Source organism: Pseudophryne corroboree, chromosome 6 (assembly GCF_028390025.1).
Source record: "Pseudophryne corroboree isolate aPseCor3 chromosome 6, aPseCor3.hap2, whole genome shotgun sequence".
Lineage (NCBI taxonomy): Eukaryota > Metazoa > Chordata > Amphibia > Anura > Myobatrachidae > Pseudophryne > Pseudophryne corroboree.
The window spans coordinates 674,157,043-674,180,985 of NC_086449.1; the positions used below are offsets into that span (position 1 = coordinate 674,157,043).

The 23,943-nt window shown below is 41.6% G+C and overlaps 3 protein-coding genes across 3 annotated transcripts; all 3 read left to right on the forward strand.

Moving 5' to 3' along the window:
* Positions 1–1,913: 1,913 nt before the first annotated feature.
* On the forward strand, positions 1,914–3,281 carry LOC134934658 (paraneoplastic antigen Ma1 homolog). The gene has a single exon (XM_063930040.1). The coding sequence runs from the start codon at positions 1,914–1,916 to the stop codon at positions 3,279–3,281; it is 1,368 nt and encodes a 455-aa protein (XP_063786110.1).
* A 5,974-nt stretch (positions 3,282–9,255) lies between these two features.
* LOC134934660 (paraneoplastic antigen Ma1 homolog) lies at positions 9,256–10,623 on the forward strand. Its single transcript, XM_063930041.1, has one exon. It carries the CDS (start codon positions 9,256–9,258, stop codon positions 10,621–10,623), a length of 1,368 nt encoding a protein of 455 aa, XP_063786111.1.
* A 5,976-nt stretch (positions 10,624–16,599) lies between these two features.
* On the forward strand, positions 16,600–17,967 carry LOC134934661 (paraneoplastic antigen Ma1 homolog). The gene has a single exon (XM_063930042.1). The coding sequence runs from the start codon at positions 16,600–16,602 to the stop codon at positions 17,965–17,967; it is 1,368 nt and encodes a 455-aa protein (XP_063786112.1).
* The last annotated feature ends 5,976 nt before the right edge of the window (positions 17,968–23,943 follow it).

Genomic DNA, 23,943 nt, shown 5'->3' on the forward strand with positions numbered 1-23,943 from the left:
ACATATATTAATATTCTGGAAAGTGACACCATTACATATTTACGGTATAGGGTAATTAAAGTAGATAATTAATAGTGTGTAAATGTGTATAGGCAGAGTAATTACATTACATTGTACATATATTATGAAAATATTGGACATATATATGTGCATAGTAGATAATTGATATACATATATTGTATGGATTGTATAGAATATTATAATATGACAGGTTGTTGTATGTAGTATAAGCCTGCCCTGGTGGGGAAGTAGAGGAAGAAGGCTCTAGAAACCCACGTGCAGACGTTAATGGCCCAGGGCCTGAGACAGGAGAAGGGTTGAAAAAGGTGCATGAGCCGGCTGATGGAAAGGATATAAGAAGCAGCTGCGGGAAAGAGGCAGTTTTAGGCAGTTGATTTACTGGCAGAGGCACGAGAGGTACGACAGCAGGACTGGCAGTGATAAAGCAGCGACTGAGAGACACAGAGATACCACGCCAGATGCGGTCAGCGCTTCCAGACGCCCAGGGTGCTTAAGTGCTTATGCAGTGTGGAGAGGTGTAACCTGGAGCGACCTAGCAAATGATGATCTAGGAGAGAGGCGGGCTCCCGCTCCGAGGCGGAGCTTAGGTGGATGACACGAGGAGGAATTCACCCTACTGGCCTGATGGATACCTGTCAATAAAGTGAGTGCTGTGGGACAGACAATTAAATGGACACTAGAGAGCACAGAGCACCCCATAGACACTGATAGCAGAGCTGTATCCATATATACATATACAGTATATTACCAAAGTGAGTACTGGAAGACAGGCAGTAGAAGGATAAAAGCAGGCAGTAAAAGCACCCTGACCCAGCTGATAATTAATATAAAAAAAGGTCATTGAGCATATGAAGGTGTCAGTGTTACCTTAACGAAAGCAGCCTTCAGAGGAGACAGAGACTACTGGCTTACTATCTTGCCATCGTGTCAGCCATTGCATCGTATAGTATCCATACCCAGAGACTGTGCGACTATGCTAGAGGCTGAGCCACTTTACTCCCTTATTAATGTAAGTCGGGGGAGAGCTATTCCATGTCACTAAGAGGAGGATAGTAAGCTGTATACCTACAGAAAAGTATCATTTATTGGTAAAACAAGGGTGCTGTCCTATATAAAGTTGAGAGAAGCAGCAGAGCAGTGACTGATAAGACAGGTGCTGAGCCGGTGTGTAAATGGCTGTCTCTGGGCTGTGATATGAGGATACAGTGTTGCTCAGGAAAGAAGTTACAGTATTAAAACTTTGAGGAAAACACTAGACAGCTGAAAATTGAAACTACGTAACTATACAGTTCTACAAAGGAGGTTTAGGATTTCCACAGCAAGTAGCTATACTCTGATGAAGAGACTACCAGTTATGTACAATTCCAGTGCACTTCAATATGGGCCCCATCGGCATATGCATATGTAACTGCAGTTTACCTAAACTTTATTACCCGGGTAATTAGATACTTTGGATGTTGAGGTATTTTTTGACAAGCAGGGTTTTATTCATTCATTTTTTGTATTGCATGCAAGGATATCTGTATAGTTATCTTCTTAATATATTTAGTGATCAATTTAGCTATTTTATCAATCGGAATTGAATTGTAATGAAATGTCTGAATATTGCTACATTAGCCATTTTTATTAAACATTCTGGTACTTACCTGTAAGACGTTTTGTACATGTTCCAGCTCGATCTGACGATCCTAGAAGAAGAGTAAAGGTATAATTATATGTTTGATTTAAACAATAGTAATATATTTACACATTCATACCCATCACACATTAACGCTAGGCTTTCCCAAGCAAGCCTGTATACAAATATATATATAGCTTGGGTGGAGGCACTTAAGTTACCCTCAGAGTAGGGGAGGGTTACAACTGGAGGCACTGCTGAGATTCCAAAAAAAATGGAGGACATCACAGGTAAAGACGTGTTTCAATGGTGCCAACAGAAAGGAAAAAACCCACAACGGTGTTTTGGAATTGGGGGAGATTTCTCCGGATTCTTTAATAGTGATGTGATATTACAGATAAAGAAGCTGTATGGAGTGTATCAGCCCAAAATAGTAGATCAATGGAGAGAAGAGACAGGGAATATATGCGCTATGTTAGTAGAGACTGAGGGAGATTTAGATGCTAATCTAATCCCTTTAATGGTGATGGTGGATAAAGACACAGGAAGACGATGGAATATTCTCTGGCCAGAACTTCCATTAGTAGAAGATGCAGACACTTCTCCAAAGCCCCGTGCAGGAAGGATAAATAGTAACGGAGGCAAAGGGGGTGATACACCATCAGGCAATGAGGATCATTTAGGTGGTCAGTTCGAGTCCATAATGGATAGGGTAGTCACTCAACTGGAAAGATGGCATTATGAAGGGAGCTACCGGAGATTACGCATCTTTTCAGGGATTCAGCCAGTTCCCCAAGGGGAAGAAACCTTCGAGTCTTGGAAGGAGGCGGCCATACAGCAAACAGAAGAATGGCAATGTCCTGATCATATAAAAAAACAAAGAGTTGTAGAGAGCTTAAGGGGGCCTGCAATGGGGGTAATACAAGCAGCACGACGAAGTGACCCGAATGCCACTATTGAGACTTACTTTGAGGCTCTCGACTATGCCTATGGAACACTAGAAGATGTAGGGGACTTAGTCTCTAGAATGCATCACACCTTCCAAGAATCAGGGGAAAAGTTGAGTACTTTTCTATATAGGCTAGATAGGTTGCTTTATAAAATAGTTGATAAAGGAGGTATAAAGAGAATTGAAGTGGATGATAATCGAATGAAACAACTATTAAGGGGGGCGCTAACTACAGACCCAGTGGCACAGAAGTTACGTTGCTCTGGAGCTCGAATGACCCCTCCTACCTTTAATGATCTCATGAAAGAGGTAAAACAAGAAGAGACCCTGATAGAGATGAGGGAACGCACCATAAAAAAGGTAAAGGTAGTAGTACCCACAGTAGAACCCAACCTATTTGAAGAAAAGATCCTGAAGCTGATGGAAGAGCAGAATAAAAGGATTGAACAGTTCATTGCCTCGCAAAGTGCTGGAGTTCCCCCTCGTGGAAATTCAAGGAGTAGAGAAATGGGGAGAGGAGACAGAAATATAAATAGAGGTTGCTTCAGATGCGGACGATATGGTCACCGGGCTATTGAGTGCAATCAAAATAGAAGCCTCACAAACAACACTAGAGATGAGATAGATAGGGGAAGCACTGACCAGGGAAACGGGCGAGGGAGGTCAGTGGTTGTCCCCTCACTGGCCCCCTAGAAGTTGGAAGATGTGCCATGGGGAGTTCATGGTGGAGTGGAGTCATCCCGGAGGGATTACTGGGACCCATTCCCATGAGAATAGCCAGAATCAATGGAAAAGACTGTGAAGTACTATTGGACAGTGGGTCGCAAGTTTCCATCATTTTTGAGTCATGGTACAAAGCAAACATACCTGAAGTAACTATACAGCCGCTATCTGGACTAGTCATATGGGGACTTAGTGTAGAAAAATATCCTTACCTGGGTTATGTTAGTGTCACACTGGAATTTAAAAAGGAGAATGAAGATGGAATTAGTCAAGTCCCATTTGTCGCACTGATATGTCCTGAGGTACCTGAAGGGAGAGAGAATCTTCCTATTATAGTAGGAACAAACACAAAGTTATATCAGGCTCTGGCTGATTGGTGTAAAGAAGAAGATGAGAAGACTATATCTAATTCATTAATTATACAGCCAGAGGAAGTACTGCTAACCAATGGAACAAAGAAAGCAGAGGTACAGGAACCAGCTCCTGTTATAGCCATGCAGGATTTTGACTCATGTTTCAGAAAAAGTGACATTCCCAACTTAGAGAAGGAATCTTTAATAAGTGAATTAAGGAAGCGGGAACAAGCCTTCTCTATGGGAGAGTGGGACCTAGGGAGAGCCAAAGGAGTTGAGCACCGAATAAAGTTAAGTAATGATAACCCTTTCCGTGAGAGGTCACGCAGAATTGCTCCAGCCGACTTCAGTGACCTAAGAACACACTTGAAGGGGTTATTGGAGAATCAAGTTATAATTGAATCCAGAAGTCCATATGCGTCCCCCATTGTCATCGCCCGGAAGAAAACCGGGAGCATCCGCATGTGTGTGGATTACAGAACATTAAATCAGCGAACCATACCTGACCAGTACACTGTCCCCAAAATTGATGAGGCTCTAGATTGCCTTCAAGGTAGTAACTGGTTTTCTGTTTTGGACTTACGAAGCGGATTTTATCAGATCCCCATGTGCCCTAGCGATAGAGAGAAAACAGCATTCATCTGTCCTTTAGGATTTTACGAGTTCCTAATGATGCCTCAGGGAGTCACAGGAGCTCCTGCCACTTTCCAAAGGACCATGGATAAGGTGGTAGGAGACATGAACTACAGGGAAGTGATAGTCTACCTTGATGATATAATTGTCTTTGGTAATTCCCTTGAAGAACATAATAAGCGTCTACTCAAAGTATTAGATCGTTTAGTAGAAGGAGGGCTAAAATTATCATTAGACAAATGCCATTTATGCCAATCCTCTGTAAAATACCTTGGTCACATCGTGAGTCGGAAAGGAGTAGCTACGGATCCATCTAAAGTGGAAGTAGTCAACAAATGGCCTCGGCCTACAAAATTAAAGGAATTGCGTTCTTTTTTGGGGTTTTGTGGATATTATAGGAAATTTGTGCCCAAATATTCGAAAATAGCTAAGCCTTTAACTGACTTGACAAAAGGATACCCTCCTGTTTGGAATAAGAAAGGAAGAGTATTACAGAGGAGGGTCACCCAAGGAAGCTATTATAAGCCAAACGAGCCCTTTGGAGAGAGATGGAATCTTCAATGTGAAAAGGCATTTGAGGAGTTGAAAAATTGTTTAGCAAATGCCCCTATTTTGGCTTATGCTGACCCTAGCCTGCCATATATTTTACATACTGATGCCTCTCAAGAGGGCATAGGGGGAGTATTATACCAAATGCACCAAAACCAATTGAAACCTATCGCATTCGTTAGTAGAGGACTGTCAAAAAGTGAAAAAAGATATCCCACCCACAAATTAGAGTTTCTGGCATTAAAGTGGTGCGTAGTGGAAAAGTTTCATGACTACCTATATGGCACTTCTTTTGAGGTACATACTGACAATAACCCTCTAACCTATATACGGACAACTGCGAGGTTAGATGCCACTGGACACCGATGGCTATCTGCGTTGACTCTATATGATTTCAAACTGAAATATAGACCTGGAAATACCAATATAGATGCGGACTCATTGTCAAGAATACCTAACCAGCAAGCAGATGAAGGGGAAGAAGAATGAGTGGAAGTACCCGCTGGTGAAATAAAAGGGATGTGTCATAAGATTCATATCAGGAGTGGAAAGTGTGAATCGTTAAGTAGTTTAGGGGCTTCGGAACAGGCTATACCGCTATCTTATTGCTGGCTCAGTAACATTGAGTTAGACGGGATACCTAAGGTACAGCACAAGCAATTACAAAGAGAGCAAGAAAATGATCCTTGTATAGGATATGTTATATCTAGGATGAACCAAACTGCCACTATCCCCATGCCACAGGAATGGTCTAAAAGTATCCGTCTCTTAGAAAAGCAAGGGAAAAATTTGGTTTTCAAAGATGGGTTACTATGTCGGAACCGAATAAGCGAGAAAGGGACAAAAAAACACCAAGTTGTGCTCCCAATAAAATATAGGGATTTAGTCCTGCAGGCCCTGCATGATAACCACGGGCATCTGGGGATCGATAAGACAATGGGATTAGTTGCTGACAGGTTTTATTGGCCCAACATGAAAGCAGAAATAGAAAGATATTGCAAGACCTGTGGAAACTGTATTGTAAGAAAGTCTTTACCGAGCAGGGTGGCCCCATTAGTCAATATACAAAGTAATGGCCCTATGGATCTAGTGTGTATAGACTATCTGTCATTAGAAGTCGAGCCCGGAAGGAAATGTAACATACTGGTCGTGACTGATCATTTTACCCGCTATGCCCAGGCCTACGTAACCCTGAATCAAAAGGCTTCCACTGTGGCCACAACATTGTGGGACAAGTTTTTCGTCCATTATGGACTACCCAACAGAATACATTCCGATCAGGGGAGGGATTTCGAAAGCAAGCTCATAAAGGAACTGTGTCTAGCTTGTGGAATCGAGAAATCTAGGACAACGCCGTATCACCCTCAAGGGGATCCTCAACCTGAGAGGTTTAATCGCACATTGTTAAACATGTTGGGAACGCTAAATCCATTAGATAAGGTTAAATGGAAGAGGCATATTAACAGATTGGTGCATGCATACAATTGCACGAAAAATGAGACTACAGGATTATCACCCTATTTCCTTATGTTTGGAAGAGAGGCCAAACTGCCTATTGACGTATGCTTAGGTATCTCCCCTGATGGACAATCTTATCCATCTCATTCTAAATACGTGGAAAGGTTGAGGGAAGAACTAAGGACTGCCTATGAACTAGCAGATAAATCTGCCAAGAAATTGGGAGAGAAGAATAAAGTATATTATGACCGAAAGGTACGGGATCAAGTTCTAGCTCCTGGGGATAGAGTACTGTTAAGGCATCTTGGGCTACAAAGAAAATTTAAAATAGCTAATCGTTGGAAGGAAGAACCATATATTGTGATAAAAAAATTCTCTGACTTGCCTGTTTATAAAATCAAGCCAGAGAGTGGAGAAAATGTTGTACTTACATATCACCGACAACACTTACTCCCAATCGGACGGGAAATTCGTCTAGAGGATTATTATAGCAAGATTGAAAACCAATCTAGTGTCAAAAGGGAGTCTAGGACTGTGTTAGATCTGCAGAGATTAGATGGAGAGGACAAAGAAAGTTCAGAAGAAGAAGATGAATGTCGTCCCGGGTATTATTACAGGGACGATAGAGATAATAGCTTCAAAAACTCTTTGAATGATAAGAATAAATTTCTGACAGAAAGTAACCATGGGAATATTACGCCCGAACCCAGCATAAACAGTAGTGAAGTCATAAATTACATAAATGAGGATCAAGGTGAGGACGTAGAAGAAGAAGGTTTAGGTTGTGACTTATTGCCTAATGAAACGGAGGGTGAACAATTTGAAGGAAGGGGGAAACGACTACATCGCCCTCCATTTATACTTACCTATGATCAATTGGGGGAGCCAAATGTCATTCCAAGAACATTACATCCCAACATGGTATATAGCTGGCCCTATTTTGAATATTCTATGAATCTAAATTAGTAATATGGTGATCTTAGTATAAAAGTTTAACCAGATCACCAGGGGGAGAATGTAGCCACTATACACATGTCTACATATATTAATATTCTGGAAAGTGACACCATTACATATTTACGGTATAGGGTAATTAAAGTAGATAATTAATAGTGTGTAAATGTGTATAGGCAGAGTAATTACATTACATTGTACATATATTATGAAAATATTGGACATATATATGTGCATAGTAGATAATTGATATACATATATTGTATGGATTGTATAGAATATTATAATATGACAGGTTGTTGTATGTAGTATAAGCCTGCCCTGGTGGGGAAGTAGAGGAAGAAGGCTCTAGAAACCCACGTGCAGACGTTAATGGCCCAGGGCCTGAGACAGGAGAAGGGTTGAAAAAGGTGCATGAGCCGGCTGATGGAAAGGATATAAGAAGCAGCTGCGGGAAAGAGGCAGTTTTAGGCAGTTGATTTACTGGCAGAGGCACGAGAGGTACGACAGCAGGACTGGCAGTGATAAAGCAGCGACTGAGAGACACAGAGATACCACGCCAGATGCGGTCAGCGCTTCCAGACGCCCAGGGTGCTTAAGTGCTTATGCAGTGTGGAGAGGTGTAACCTGGAGCGACCTAGCAAATGATGATCTAGGAGAGAGGCGGGCTCCCGCTCCGAGGCGGAGCTTAGGTGGATGACACGAGGAGGAATTCACCCTACTGGCCTGATGGATACCTGTCAATAAAGTGAGTGCTGTGGGACAGACAATTAAATGAACACTAGAGAGCACAGAGCACCCCATAGACACTGATAGCAGAGCTGTATCCATATATACATATACAGTATATTACCAAAGTGAGTACTGGAAGACAGGCAGTAGAAGGATAAAAGCAGGCAGTAAAAGCACCCTGACCCAGCTGATAATTAATATAAAAAAAGGTCATTGAGCATATGAAGGTGTCAGTGTTACCTTAACGAAAGCAGCCTTCAGAGGAGACAGAGACTACTGGCTTACTATCTTGCCATCGTGTCAGCCATTGCATCGTATAGTATCCATACCCAGAGACTGTGCGACTATGCTAGAGGCTGAGCCACTTTACTCCCTTATTAATGTAAGTCGGGGGAGAGCTATTCCATGTCACTAAGAGGAGGATAGTAAGCTGTATACCTACAGAAAAGTATCATTTATTGGTAAAACAAGGGTGCTGTCCTATATAAAGTTGAGAGAAGCAGCAGAGCAGTGACTGATAAGACAGGTGCTGAGCCGGTGTGTAAATGGCTGTCTCTGGGCTGTGATATGAGGATACAGTGTTGCTCAGGAAAGAAGTTACAGTATTAAAACTTTGAGGAAAACACTAGACAGCTGAAAATTGAAACTACGTAACTATACAGTTCTACAAAGGAGGTTTAGGATTTCCACAGCAAGTAGCTATACTCTGATGAAGAGACTACCAGTTATGTACAATTCCAGTGCACTTCAATATGGGCCCCATCGGCATATGCATATGTAACTGCAGTTTACCTAAACTTTATTACCCGGGTAATTAGATACTTTGGATGTTGAGGTATTTTTTGACAAGCAGGGTTTTATTCATTCATTTTTTGTATTGCATGCAAGGATATCTGTATAGTTATCTTCTTAATATATTTAGTGATCAATTTAGCTATTTTATCAATCGGAATTGAATTGTAATGAAATGTCTGAATATTGCTACATTAGCCATTTTTATTAAACATTCTGGTACTTACCTGTAAGACGTTTTGTACATGTTCCAGCTCGATCTGTCGATCCTAGAAGAAGAGTAAAGGTATAATTATATGTTTGATTTAAACAATAGTAATATATTTACACATTCATACCCATCACACATTAACGCTAGGCTTTCCCAAGCAAGCCTGTATACAAATATATATATAGCTTGGGTGGAGGCACTTAAGTTACCCTCAGAGTAGGGGAGGGTTACAACTGGAGGCACTGCTGAGATTCCAAAAAAAATGGAGGACATCACAGGTAAAGACGTGTTTCAATGGTGCCAACAGAAAGGAAAAAACCCACAACGGTGTTTTGGAATTGGGGGAGATTTCTCCGGATTCTTTAATAGTGATGTGATATTACAGATAAAGAAGCTGTATGGAGTGTATCAGCCCAAAATAGTAGATCAATGGAGAGAAGAGACAGGGAATATATGCGCTATGTTAGTAGAGACTGAGGGAGATTTAGATGCTAATCTAATCCCTTTAATGGTGATGGTGGATAAAGACACAGGAAGACGATGGAATATTCTCTGGCCAGAACTTCCATTAGTAGAAGATGCAGACACTTCTCCAAAGCCCCGTGCAGGAAGGATAAATAGTAACGGAGGCAAAGGGGGTGATACACCATCAGGCAATGAGGATCATTTAGGTGGTCAGTTCGAGTCCATAATGGATAGGGTAGTCACTCAACTGGAAAGATGGCATTATGAAGGGAGCTACCGGAGATTACGCATCTTTTCAGGGATTCAGCCAGTTCCCCAAGGGGAAGAAACCTTCGAGTCTTGGAAGGAGGCGGCCATACAGCAAACAGAAGAATGGCAATGTCCTGATCATATAAAAAAACAAAGAGTTGTAGAGAGCTTAAGGGGGCCTGCAATGGGGGTAATACAAGCAGCACGACGAAGTGACCCGAATGCCACTATTGAGACTTACTTTGAGGCTCTCGACTATGCCTATGGAACACTAGAAGATGTAGGGGACTTAGTCTCTAGAATGCATCACACCTTCCAAGAATCAGGGGAAAAGTTGAGTACTTTTCTATATAGGCTAGATAGGTTGCTTTATAAAATAGTTGATAAAGGAGGTATAAAGAGAATTGAAGTGGATGATAATCGAATGAAACAACTATTAAGGGGGGCGCTAACTACAGACCCAGTGGCACAGAAGTTACGTTGCTCTGGAGCTCGAATGACCCCTCCTACCTTTAATGATCTCATGAAAGAGGTAAAACAAGAAGAGACCCTGATAGAGATGAGGGAACGCACCATAAAAAAGGTAAAGGTAGTAGTACCCACAGTAGAACCCAACCTATTTGAAGAAAAGATCCTGAAGCTGATGGAAGAGCAGAATAAAAGGATTGAACAGTTCATTGCCTCGCAAAGTGCTGGAGTTGCCCCTCGTGGAAATTCAAGGAGTAGAGAAATGGGGAGAGGAGACAGAAATATAAATAGAGGTTGCTTCAGATGCGGACGATATGGTCACCGGGCTATTGAGTGCAATCAAAATAGAAGCCTCACAAACAACACTAGAGATGAGATAGATAGGGGAAGCACTGACCAGGGAAACGGGCGAGGGAGGTCAGTGGTTGTCCCCTCACTGGCCCCCTAGAAGTTGGAAGATGTGCCATGGGGAGTTCATGGTGGAGTGGAGTCATCCCGGAGGGATTACTGGGACCCATTCCCATGAGAATAGCCAGGATCAATGGAAAAGACTGTGAAGTACTATTGGACAGTGGGTCGCAAGTTTCCATCATTTTTGAGTCATGGTACAAAGCAAACATACCTGAAGTAACTATACAGCCGCTATCTGGACTAGTCATATGGGGACTTAGTGTAGAAAAATATCCTTACCTGGGTTATGTTAGTGTCACACTGGAATTTAAAAAGGAGAATGAAGATGGAATTAGTCAAGTCCCATTTGTCGCACTGATATGTCCTGAGGTACCTGAAGGGAGAGAGAATCTTCCTATTATAGTAGGAACAAACACAAAGTTATATCAGGCTCTGGCTGATTGGTGTAAAGAAGAAGATGAGAAGACTATATCTAATTCATTAATTATACAGCCAGAGGCAGTACTGCTAACCAATGGAACAAAGAAAGCAGAGGTACAGGAACCAGCTCCTGTTATAGCCATGCAGGATTTTGACTCATGTTTCAGAAAAAGTGACATTCCCAACTTAGAGAAGGAATCTTTAATAAGTGAATTAAGGAAGCGGGAACAAGCCTTCTCTATGGGAGAGTGGGACCTAGGGAGAGCCAAAGGAGTTGAGCACCGAATAAAGTTAAGTAATGATAACCCTTTCCGTGAGAGGTCACGCAGAATTGCTCCAGCCGACTTCAGTGACCTAAGAACACACTTGAAGGGGTTATTGGAGAATCAAGTTATAATTGAATCCAGAAGTCCATATGCGTCCCCCATTGTCATCGCCCGGAAGAAAACCGGGAGCATCCGCATGTGTGTGGATTACAGAACATTAAATCAGCGAACCATACCTGACCAGTACACTGTCCCCAAAATTGATGAGGCTCTAGATTGCCTTCAAGGTAGTAACTGGTTTTCTGTTTTGGACTTACGAAGCGGATTTTATCAGATCCCCATGTGCCCTAGCGATAGAGAGAAAACAGCATTCATCTGTCCTTTTGGATTTTACGAGTTCCTAATGATGCCTCAGGGAGTCACAGGAGCTCCTGCCACTTTCCAAAGGACCATGGATAAGGTGGTAGGAGACATGAACTACAGGGAAGTGATAGTCTACCTTGATGATATAATTGTCTTTGGTAATTCCCTTGAAGAACATAATAAGCGTCTACTCAAAGTATTAGATCGTTTAGTAGAAGGAGGGCTAAAATTATCATTAGACAAATGCCATTTATGCCAATCCTCTGTAAAATACCTTGGTCACATCGTGAGTCGGAAAGGAGTAGCTACGGATCCATCTAAAGTGGAAGTAGTCAACAAATGGCCTCGGCCTACAAAATTAAAGGAATTGCGTTCTTTTTTGGGGTTTTGTGGATATTATAGGAAATTTGTGCCCAAATATTCGAAAATAGCTAAGCCTTTAACTGACTTGACAAAAGGATACCCTCCTGTTTGGAATAAGAAAGGAAGAGTATTACAGAGGAGGGTCACCCAAGGAAGCTATTATAAGCCAAACGAGCCCTTTGGAGAGAGATGGAATCTTCAATGTGAAAAGGCATTTGAGGAGTTGAAAAATTGTTTAGCAAATGCCCCTATTTTGGCTTATGCTGACCCTAGCCTGCCATATATTTTACATACTGATGCCTCTCAAGAGGGCATAGGGGGAGTATTATACCAAATGCACCAAAACCAATTGAAACCTATCGCATTCGTTAGTAGAGGACTGTCAAAAAGTGAAAAAAGATATCCCACCCACAAATTAGAGTTTCTGGCATTAAAGTGGTGCGTAGTGGAAAAGTTTCATGACTACCTATATGGCACTTCTTTTGAGGTACATACTGACAATAACCCTCTAACCTATATACGGACAACTGCGAGGTTAGATGCCACTGGACACCGATGGCTATCTGCGTTGACTCTATATGATTTCAAACTGAAATATAGACCTGGAAATACCAATATAGATGCGGACTCATTGTCAAGAATACCTAACCAGCAAGCAGATGAAGGGGAAGAAGAATGGGTGGAAGTACCCGCTGGTGAAATAAAAGGGATGTGTCATAAGATTCATATCAGGAGTGGAAAGTGTGAATCGTTAAGTAGTTTAGGGGCTTCGGAACAGGCTATACCGCTATCTTATTGCTGGCTCAGTAACATTGAGTTAGACGGGATACCTAAGGTACAGCACAAGCAATTACAAAGAGAGCAAGAAAATGATCCTTGTATAGGATATGTTATATCTAGGATGAACCAAACTGCCACTATCCCCATGCCACAGGAATGGTCTAAAAGTATCCGTCTCTTAGAAAAGCAAGGGAAAAATTTGGTTTTCAAAGATGGGTTACTATGTCGGAACCGAATAAGCGAGAAAGGGACAAAAAAACACCAAGTTGTGCTCCCAATAAAATATAGGGATTTAGTCCTGCAAGCCCTGCATGATAACCACGGGCATCTGGGGATCGATAAGACAATGGGATTAGTTGCTGACAGGTTTTATTGGCCCAACATGAAAGCAGAAATAGAAAGATATTGCAAGACCTGTGGAAACTGTATTGTAAGAAAGTCTTTACCGAGCAGGGTGGCCCCATTAATCAATATACAAAGTAATGGCCCTATGGATCTAGTGTGTATAGACTATCTGTCATTAGAAGTCGAGCCCGGAAGGAAATGTAACATACTGGTCGTGACTGATCATTTTACCCGCTATGCCCAGGCCTACGTAACCCTGAATCAAAAGGCTTCCACTGTGGCCACAACATTGTGGGACAAGTTTTTCGTCCATTATGGACTACCCAACAGAATACATTCCGATCAGGGGAGGGATTTCGAAAGCAAGCTCATAAAGGAACTGTGTCTAGCTTGTGGAATCGAGAAATCTAGGACAACGCCGTATCACCCTCAAGGGGATCCTCAACCTGAGAGGTTTAATCGCACATTGTTAAACATGTTGGGAACGCTAAATCCATTAGATAAGGTTAAATGGAAGAGGCATATTAACAGATTGGTGCATGCATACAATTGCACGAAAAATGAGACTACAGGATTATCACCCTATTTCCTTATGTTTGGAAGAGAGGCCAAACTGCCTATTGACGTATGCTTAGGTATCTCCCCTGATGGACAATCTTATCCATCTCATTCTAAATACGTGGAAAGGTTGAGGGAAGAACTAAGGACTGCCTATGAACTAGCAGATAAATCTGCCAAGAAATTGGGAGAGAAGAATAAAGTATATTATGACCGAAAGGTACGGGATCAAGTTCTAGCTCCTGGGGATAGAGTACTGTTAAGGCATCTTGGGCTACAAAGAAAATTTAAAATAGCTAATCGTTGGAAGGAAGAACCATATATTGTGATAAAAAAATTCTCTGACTTGCCTGTTTATAAAATCAAGCCAGAGAGTGGAGAAAATGTTGTACTTACATATCACCGACAACACTTACTCCCAATCGGACGGGAAATTCGTCTAGAGGATTATTATAGCAAGATTGAAAACCAATCTAGTGTCAAAAGGGAGTCTAGGACTGTGTTAGATCTGCAGAGATTAGATGGAGAGGACAAAGAAAGTTCAGAAGAAGAAGATGAATGTCGTCCCGGGTATTATTACAGGGACGATAGAGATAATAGCTTCAAAAACTCTTTGAATGATAAGAATAAATTTCTGACAGAAAGTAACCATGGGAATATTACGCCCGAACCCAGCATAAACAGTAGTGAAGTCATAAATTACATAAATGAGGATCAAGGTGAGGACGTAGAAGAAGAAGGTTTAGGTTGTGACTTATTGCCTAATGAAACGGAGGGTGAACAATTTGAAGGAAGGGGGAAACGACTACATCGCCCTCCATTTATACTTACCTATGATCAATTGGGGGAGCCAAATGTCATTCCAAGAACATTACATCCCAACATGGTATATAGCTGGCCCTATTTTGAATATTCTATGAATCTAAATTAGTAATATGGTGATCTTAGTATAAAAGTTTAACCAGATCACCAGGGGGAGAATGTAGCCACTATACACATGTCTACATATATTAATATTCTGGAAAGTGACACCATTACATATTTACGGTATAGGGTAATTAAAGTAGATAATTAATAGTGTGTAAATGTGTATAGGCAGAGTAATTACATTACATTGTACATATATTATGAAAATATTGGACATATATATGTGCATAGTAGATAATTGATATACATATATTGTATGGATTGTATAGAATATTATAATATGACAGGTTGTTGTATGTAGTATAAGCCTGCCCTGGTGGGGAAGTAGAGGAAGAAGGCTCTAGAAACCCACGTGCAGACGTTAATGGCCCAGGGCCTGAGACAGGAGAAGGGTTGAAAAAGGTGCATGAGCCGGCTGATGGAAAGGATATAAGAAGCAGCTGCGGGAAAGAGGCAGTTTTAGGCAGTTGATTTACTGGCAGAGGCACGAGAGGTACGACAGCAGGACTGGCAGTGATAAAGCAGCGACTGAGAGACACAGAGATACCACGCCAGATGCGGTCAGCGCTTCCAGACGCCCAGGGTGCTTAAGTGCTTATGCAGTGTGGAGAGGTGTAACCTGGAGCGACCTAGCAAATGATGATCTAGGAGAGAGGCGGGCTCCCGCTCCGAGGCGGAGCTTAGGTGGATGACACGAGGAGGAATTCACCCTACTGGCCTGATGGATACCTGTCAATAAAGTGAGTGCTGTGGGACAGACAATTAAATGAACACTAGAGAGCACAGAGCACCCCATAGACACTGATAGCAGAGCTGTATCCATATATACATATACAGTATATTACCAAAGTGAGTACTGGAAGACAGGCAGTAGAAGGATAAAAGCAGGCAGTAAAAGCACCCTGACCCAGCTGATAATTAATATAAAAAAAGGTCATTGAGCATATGAAGGTGTCAGTGTTACCTTAACGAAAGCAGCCTTCAGAGGAGACAGAGACTACTGGCTTACTATCTTGCCATCGTGTCAGCCATTGCATCGTATAGTATCCATACCCAGAGACTGTGCGACTATGCTAGAGGCTGAGCCACTTTACTCCCTTATTAATGTAAGTCGGGGGAGAGCTATTCCATGTCACTAAGAGGAGGATAGTAAGCTGTATACCTACAGAAAAGTATCATTTATTGGTAAAACAAGGGTGCTGTCCTATATAAAGTTGAGAGAAGCAGCAGAGCAGTGACTGATAAGACAGGTGCTGAGCCGGTGTGTAAATGGCTGTCTCTGGGCTGTGATATGAGGATACAGTGTTGCTCAGGAAAGAAGTTACAGTATTAAAACTTTGAGGAAAACACTAGACAGCTGAAAATTGAAACTACGTAACTATACAGTTCTACAAAGGAGGTTTAGGATTTCCACAGCAAGTAGCTATACTCTGATGAAGAGACTACCAGTTATGTACAATTCCAGTGCACTTCAATATGGGCCCCATCGGCATATGCATATGTAACTGCAGTTTACCTAAACTTTATTACCCGGGTAATTAGATACTTTGGATGTTGAGGTATTTTTTGACAAGCAGGGTTTTATTCATTCATTTTTTGTATTGCATGCAAGGATATCTGTATAGTTATCTTCTTAATATATTTAGTGATCAATTTAGCTATTTTATCAATCGGAATTGAATTGTAATGAAATGTCTGAATATTGCTACATTAGCCATTTTTATTAAACATTCTGGTACTTACCTGTAAGACGTTTTGTACATGTTCCAGCTCGATCTGACGATCCTAGAAGAAGAGTAAAGGTATAATTATATGTTTGATTTAAACAATAGTAATATATTTACACATTCATACCCATCACACATTAACGCTAGGCTTTCCCAAGCAAGCCTGTATACAAATATATATATATAGCTTGGGTGGAGGCACTTAAGTTACCCTCAGAGTAGGGGAGGGTTACAACTGGAGGCACTGCTGAGATTCCAAAAAAAATGGAGGACATCACAGGTAAAGACGTGTTTCAATGGTGCCAACAGAAAGGAAAAAACCCACAACGGTGTTTTGGAATTGGGGGAGATTTCTCCGGATTCTTTAATAGTGATGTGATATTACAGATAAAGAAGCTGTATGGAGTGTATCAGCCCAAAATAGTAGATCAATGGAGAGAAGAGACAGGGAATATATGCGCTATGTTAGTAGAGACTGAGGGAGATTTAGATGCTAATCTAATCGCTTTAATGGTGATGGTGGATAAAGACACAGGAAGACGATGGAATATTCTCTGGCCAGAACTTCCATTAGTAGAAGATGCAGACACTTCTCCAAAGCCCCGTGCAGGAAGGATAAATAGTAACGGAGGCAAAGGGGGTGATACACCATCAGGCAATGAGGCTCATTTAGGTGGTCAGTTCGAGTCCATAATGGATAGGGTAGTCACTCAACTGGAAAGATGGCATTATGAAGGGAGCTACCGAAGATTACGCATCTTTTCAGGGATTCAGCCAGTTCCCCAAGGGGAAGAAACCTACGAGTCTTGGAAGGAGGCGGCCATACAGCAAACAGAAGAATGGCAATGTCCTGATCATATAAAAAAACAAAGAGTTGTAGAGAGCTTAAGGGGGCCTGCAATGGGGGTAATACAAGCAGCACGACGAAGTGACCCGAATGCCACTATTGAGACTTACTTTGAGGCTCTCGACTATACCTATGGAACACTAGAAGATGTAGGGGACTTAGTCTCTAGAATGCATCACACCTTCCAAGAATCAGGGGAAAAGTTGAGTACTTTTCTATATAGGCTAGATAGGTTGCTTTATAAAATAGTTGATAAAGGAGGTATAAAGAGAATTGAAGTGGATGATAATCGAATGAAACAACTATTAAGGGGGGCGCTAACTACAGACCCAGTGGCACAGAAGTTACGTTGCTCTGGAGCTCGAATGACCCCTCCTACCTTTAATGATCTCATGAAAGAGGTAAAACAAGAAGAGACCCTGATAGAGATGAGGGAACGCACCATAAAAAAGGTAAAGGTAGTAGTACCCACAGTAGAACCCAACCTATTTGAAGAAAAGATCCTGAAGCTGATGGAAGAGCAGAATAAAAGGATTGAACAGTTCATTGCCTCGCAAAGTGCTGGAGTTCCCCCTCGTGGAAATTCAAGGAGTAGAGAAATGGGGAGAGGAGACAGAAATATAAATAGAGGTTGCTTCAGATGCGGACGATATGGTCACCGGGCTATTGAGTGCAATCAAAATAGAAGCCTCACAAACAACACTAGAGATGAGATAGATAGGGGAAGCACTGACCAGGGAAACGGGCGAGGGAGGTCAGTGGTTGTCCCCTCACTGGCCCCCTAGAAGTTGGAAGATGTGCCATGGGGAGTTCATGGTGGAGTGGAGTCATCCCGGAGGGATTACTGGGACCCATTCCCATGAGAATAGCCAGGATCAATGGAAAAGACTGTGAAGTACTATTGGACAGTGGGTCGCAAGTTTCCATCATTTTTGAGTCATGGTACAAAGCAAACATACCTGAAGTAACTATACAGCCGCTATCTGGACTAGTCATATGGGGACTTAGTGTAGAAAAATATCCTTACCTGGGTTATGTTAGTGTCACACTGGAATTTAAAAAGGAGAATGAAGATGGAATTAGTCAAGTCCCATTTGTCGCACTGATATGTCCTGAGGTACCTGAAGGGAGAGAGAATCTTCCTATTATAGTAGGAACAAACACAAAGTTATATCAGGCTCTGGCTGATTGGTGTAAAGAAGAAGATGAGAAGACTATATCTAATTCATTAATTATACAGCCAGAGGAAGTACTGCTAACCAATGGAACAAAGAAAGCAGAGGTACAGGAACCAGCTCCTGTTATAGCCATGCAGGATTTTGACTCATGTTTCAGAAAAAGTGACATTCCCAACTTAGAGAAGGAATCTTTAATAAGTGAATTAAGGAAGCGGGAACAAGCCTTCTCTATGGGAGAGTGGGACCTAGGGAGAGCCAAAGGAGTTGAGCACCGAATAAAGTTAAGTAATGATAACCCTTTCCGTGAGAGGTCACGCAGAATTGCTCCAGCCGACTTCAGTGACCTAAGAACACACTTGAAGGGGTTATTGGAGAATCAAGTTATAATTGAATCCAGAAGTCCATATGCGTCCCCCATTGTCATCGCCCGGAAGAAAACCGGGAGCATCCGCATGTGTGTGGATTACAGAACATTAAATCAGCGAACCATACCTGACCAGTACACTGTCCCCAAAATTGATGAGGCTCTAGATTGCCTTCAAGGTAGTAACTGGTTTTCTGTTTTGGACTTACGAAGCGGATTTTATCAGATCCCCATGTGCCCTAGCGATAGAGAGAAAACAGCATTCATCTGTCCTTTAGGATTTTACGAGTTCCTAATGATGCCTCAGGGAGTCACAGGAGCTCCTGCCACTTTCCAAAGGACCATGGATAAGGTGGTAGGAGACATGAACTACAGGGAAGTGATAGTCTACCTTGATGATATAATTGTCTTTGGTAATTCCCTTGAAGAACATAATAAGCGTCTACTCAAAGTATTAGATCGTTTAGTAGAAGGAGGGCTAAAATTATCATTAGACAAATGCCATTTATGCCAATCCTCTGTAAAATACCTTGGTCACATCGTGAGTCGGAAAGGAGTAGCTACGGATCCATCTAAAGTGGAAGTAGTCAACAAATGGCCTCGGCCTACAAAATTAAAGGAATTGCGTTCTTTTTTGGGGTTTTGTGGATATTATAGGAAATTTGTGCCCAAATATTCGAAAATAGCTAAGCCTTTAACTGACTTGACAAAAGGATACCCTCCTGTTTGGAATAAGAAAGGAAGAGTATTACAGAGGAGGGTCACCCAAGGAAGCTATTATAAGCCAAACGAGCCCTTTGGAGAGAGATGGAATCTTCAATGTGAAAAGGCATTTGAGGAGTTGAAAAATTGTTTAGCAAATGCCCCTATTTTGGCTTATGCTGACCCTAGCCTGCCATATATTTTACATACTGATGCCTCTCAAGAGGGCATAGGGGGAGTATTATACCAAATGCACCAAAACCAATTGAAACCTATCGCATTCGTTAGTAGAGGACTGTCAAAAAGTGAAAAAAGATATCCCACCCACAAATTAGAGTTTCTGGCATTAAAGTGGTGCGTAGTGGAAAAGTTTCATGACTACCTATATGGCACTTCTTTTGAGGTACATACTGACAATAACCCTCTAACCTATATACGGACAACTGCGAGGTTAGATGCCACTGGACACCGATGGCTATCTGCGTTGACTCTATATGATTTCAAACTGAAATATAGACCTGGAAATACCAATATAGATGCGGACTCATTGTCAAGAATACCTAACCAGCAAGCAGATGAAGGGGAAGAAGAATGGGTGGAAGTACCCGCTGGTGAAATAAAAGGGATGTGTCATAAGATTCATATCAGGAGTGGAAAGTGTGAATCGTTAAGTAGTTTAGGGGCTTCGGAACAGGCTATACCGCTATCTTATTGCTGGCTCAGTAACATTGAGTTAGACGGGATACCTAAGGTACAGCACAAGCAATTACAAAGAGAGCAAGAAAATGATCCTTGTATAGGATATGTTATATCTAGGATGAACCAAACTGCCACTATCCCCATGCCACAGGAATGGTCTAAAAGTATCCGTCTCTTAGAAAAGCAAGGGAAAAATTTGGTTTTCAAAGATGGGTTACTATGTCGGAACCGAATAAGCGAGAAAGGGACAAAAAAACACCAAGTTGTGCTCCCAATAAAATATAGGGATTTAGTCCTGCAGGCCCTGCATGATAACCACGGGCATCTGGGGATCGATAAGACAATGGGATTAGTTGCTGACAGGTTTTATTGGCCCAACATGAAAGCAGAAATAGAAAGATATTGCAAGACCTGTGGAAACTGTATTGTAAGAAAGTCTTTACCGAGCAGGGTGGCCCCATTAGTCAATATACAAAGTAATGGCCCTATGGATCTAGTGTGTATAGACTATCTGTCATTAGAAGTCGAGCCCGGAAGGAAATGTAACATACTGGTCGTGACTGATCATTTTACCCGCTATGCCCAGGCCTACGTAACCCTGAATCAAAAGGCTTCCACTGTGGCCACAACATTGTGGGACAAGTTTTTCGTCCATTATGGACTACCCAACAGAATACATTCCGATCAGGGGAGGGATTTCGAAAGCAAGCTCATAAAGGAACTGTGTCTAGCTTGTGGAATCGAGAAATCTAGGACAACGCCGTATCACCCTCAAGGGGATCCTCAACCTGAGAGGTTTAATCGCACATTGTTAAACATGTTGGGAACGCTAAATCCATTAGATAAGGTTAAATGGAAGAGGCATATTAACAGATTGGTGCATGCATACAATTGCACGAAAAATGAGACTACAGGATTATCACCCTATTTCCTTATGTTTGGAAGAGAGGCCAAACTGCCTATTGACGTATGCTTAGGTATCTCCCCTGATGGACAATCTTATCCATCTCATTCTAAATACGTGGAAAGGTTGAGGGAAGAACTAAGGACTGCCTATGAACTAGCAGATAAATCTGCCAAGAAATTGGGAGAGAAGAATAAAGTATATTATGACCGAAAGGTACGGGATCAAGTTCTAGCTCCTGGGGATAGAGTACTGTTAAGGCATCTTGGGCTACAAAGAAAATTTAAAATAGCTAATCGTTGGAAGGAAGAACCATATATTGTGATAAAAAAATTCTCTGACTTGCCTGTTTATAAAATCAAGCCAGAGAGTGGAGAAAATGTTGTACTTACATATCACCGACAACACTTACTCCCAATCGGACGGGAAATTCGTCTAGAGGATTATTATAGCAAGATTGAAAACCAATCTAGTGTCAAAAGGGAGTCTAGGACTGTGTTAGATCTGCAGAGATTAGATGGAGAGGACAAAGAAAGTTCAGAAGAAGAAGATGAATGTCGTCCCGGGTATTATTACAGGGACGATAGAAATAATAGCTTCAAAAACTCTTTGAATGATAAGAATAAATTTCTGACAGAAAGTAACCATGGGAATATTACGCCCGAACCCAGCATAAACAGTAGTGAAGTCATAAATTACATAAATGAGGATCAAGGTGAGGACGTAGAAGAAGAAGGTTTAGGTTGTGACTTATTGCCTAATGAAACGGAGGGTGAACAATTTGAAGGAAGGGGGAAACGACTACATCGCCCTCCATTTATACTTACCTATGATCAATTGGGGGAGCCAAATGTCATTCCAAGAACATTACATCCCAACATGGTATATAGCTGGCCCTATTTTGAATATTCTATGAATCTAAATTAGTAATATGGTGATCTTAGTATAAAAGTTTAACCAGATCACCAGGGGGAGAATGTAGCCACTATACACATGTCTACATATATTAATATTCTGGAAAGTGACACCATTACATATTTACGGTATAGGGTAATTAAAGTAGATAATTAATAGTGTGTAAATGTGTATAGGCAGAGTAATTACATTACATTGTACATATATTATGAAAATATTGGACATATATATGTGCATAGTAGATAATTGATATACATATATTGTATGGATTGTATAGAATATTATAATATGACAGGTTGTTGTATGTAGTATAAGCCTGCCCTGGTGGGGAAGTAGAGGAAGAAGGCTCTAGAAACCCACGTGCAGACGTTAATGGCCCAGGGCCTGAGACAGGAGAAGGGTTGAAAAAGGTGCATGAGCCGGCTGATGGAAAGGATATAAGAAGCAGCTGCGGGAAAGAGGCAGTTTTAGGCAGTTGATTTACTGGCAGAGGCACGAGAGGTACGACAGCAGGACTGGCAGTGATAAAGCAGCGACTGAGAGACACAGAGATACCACGCCAGATGCGGTCAGCGCTTCCAGACGCCCAGGGTGCTTAAGTGCTTATGCAGTGTGGAGAGGTGTAACCTGGAGCGACCTAGCAAATGATGATCTAGGAGAGAGGCGGGCTCCCGCTCCGAGGCGGAGCTTAGGTGGATGACACGAGGAGGAATTCACCCTACTGGCCTGATGGATACCTGTCAATAAAGTGAGTGCTGTGGGACAGACAATTAAATGAACACTAGAGAGCACAGAGCACCCCATAGACACTGATAGCAGAGCTGTATCCATATATACATATACAGTATATTACCAAAGTGAGTACTGGAAGACAGGCAGTAGAAGGATAAAAGCAGGCAGTAAAAGCACCCTGACCCAGCTGATAATTAATATAAAAAAAGGTCATTGAGCATATGAAGGTGTCAGTGTTACCTTAACGAAAGCAGCCTTCAGAGGAGACAGAGACTACTGGCTTACTATCTTGCCATCGTGTCAGCCATTGCATCGTATAGTATCCATACCCAGAGACTGTGCGACTATGCTAGAGGCTGAGCCACTTTACTCCCTTATTAATGTAAGTCGGGGGAGAGCTATTCCATGTCACTAAGAGGAGGATAGTAAGCTGTATACCTACAGAAAAGTATCATTTATTGGTAAAACAAGGGTGCTGTCCTATATAAAGTTGAGAGAAGCAGCAGAGCAGTGACTGATAAGACAGGTGCTGAGCCGGTGTGTAAATGGCTGTCTCTGGGCTGTGATATGAGGATACAGTGTTGCTCAGGAAAGAAGTTACAGTATTAAAACTTTGAGGAAAACACTAGACAGCTGAAAATTGAAACTACGTAACTATACAGTTCTACAAAGGAGGTTTAGGATTTCCACAGCAAGTAGCTATACTCTGATGAAGAGACTACCAGTTATGTACAATTCCAGTGCACTTCAATATGGGCCCCATCGGCATATGCATATGTAACTGCAGTTTACCTAAACTTTATTACCCGGGTAATTAGATACTTTGGATGTTGAGGTATTTTTTGACAAGCAGGGTTTTATTCATTCATTTTTTGTATTGCATGCAAGGATATCTGTATAGTTATCTTCTTAATATATTTAGTGATCAATTTAGCTATTTTATCAATCGGAATTGAATTGTAATGAAATGTCTGAATATTGCTACATTAGCCATTTTTATTAAACATTCTGGTACTTACCTGTAAGACGTTTTGTACATGTTCCAGCTCGATCTGACGATCCTAGAAGAAGAGTAAAGGTATAATTATATGTTTGATTTAAACAATAGTAATATATTTACACATTCATACCCATCACACATTAACGCTAGGCTTTCCCAAGCAAGCCTGTATACAAATATATATATATAGCTTGGGTGGAGGCACTTAAGTTACCCTCAGAGTAGGGGAGGGTTACAACTGGAGGCACTGCTGAGATTCCAAAAAAA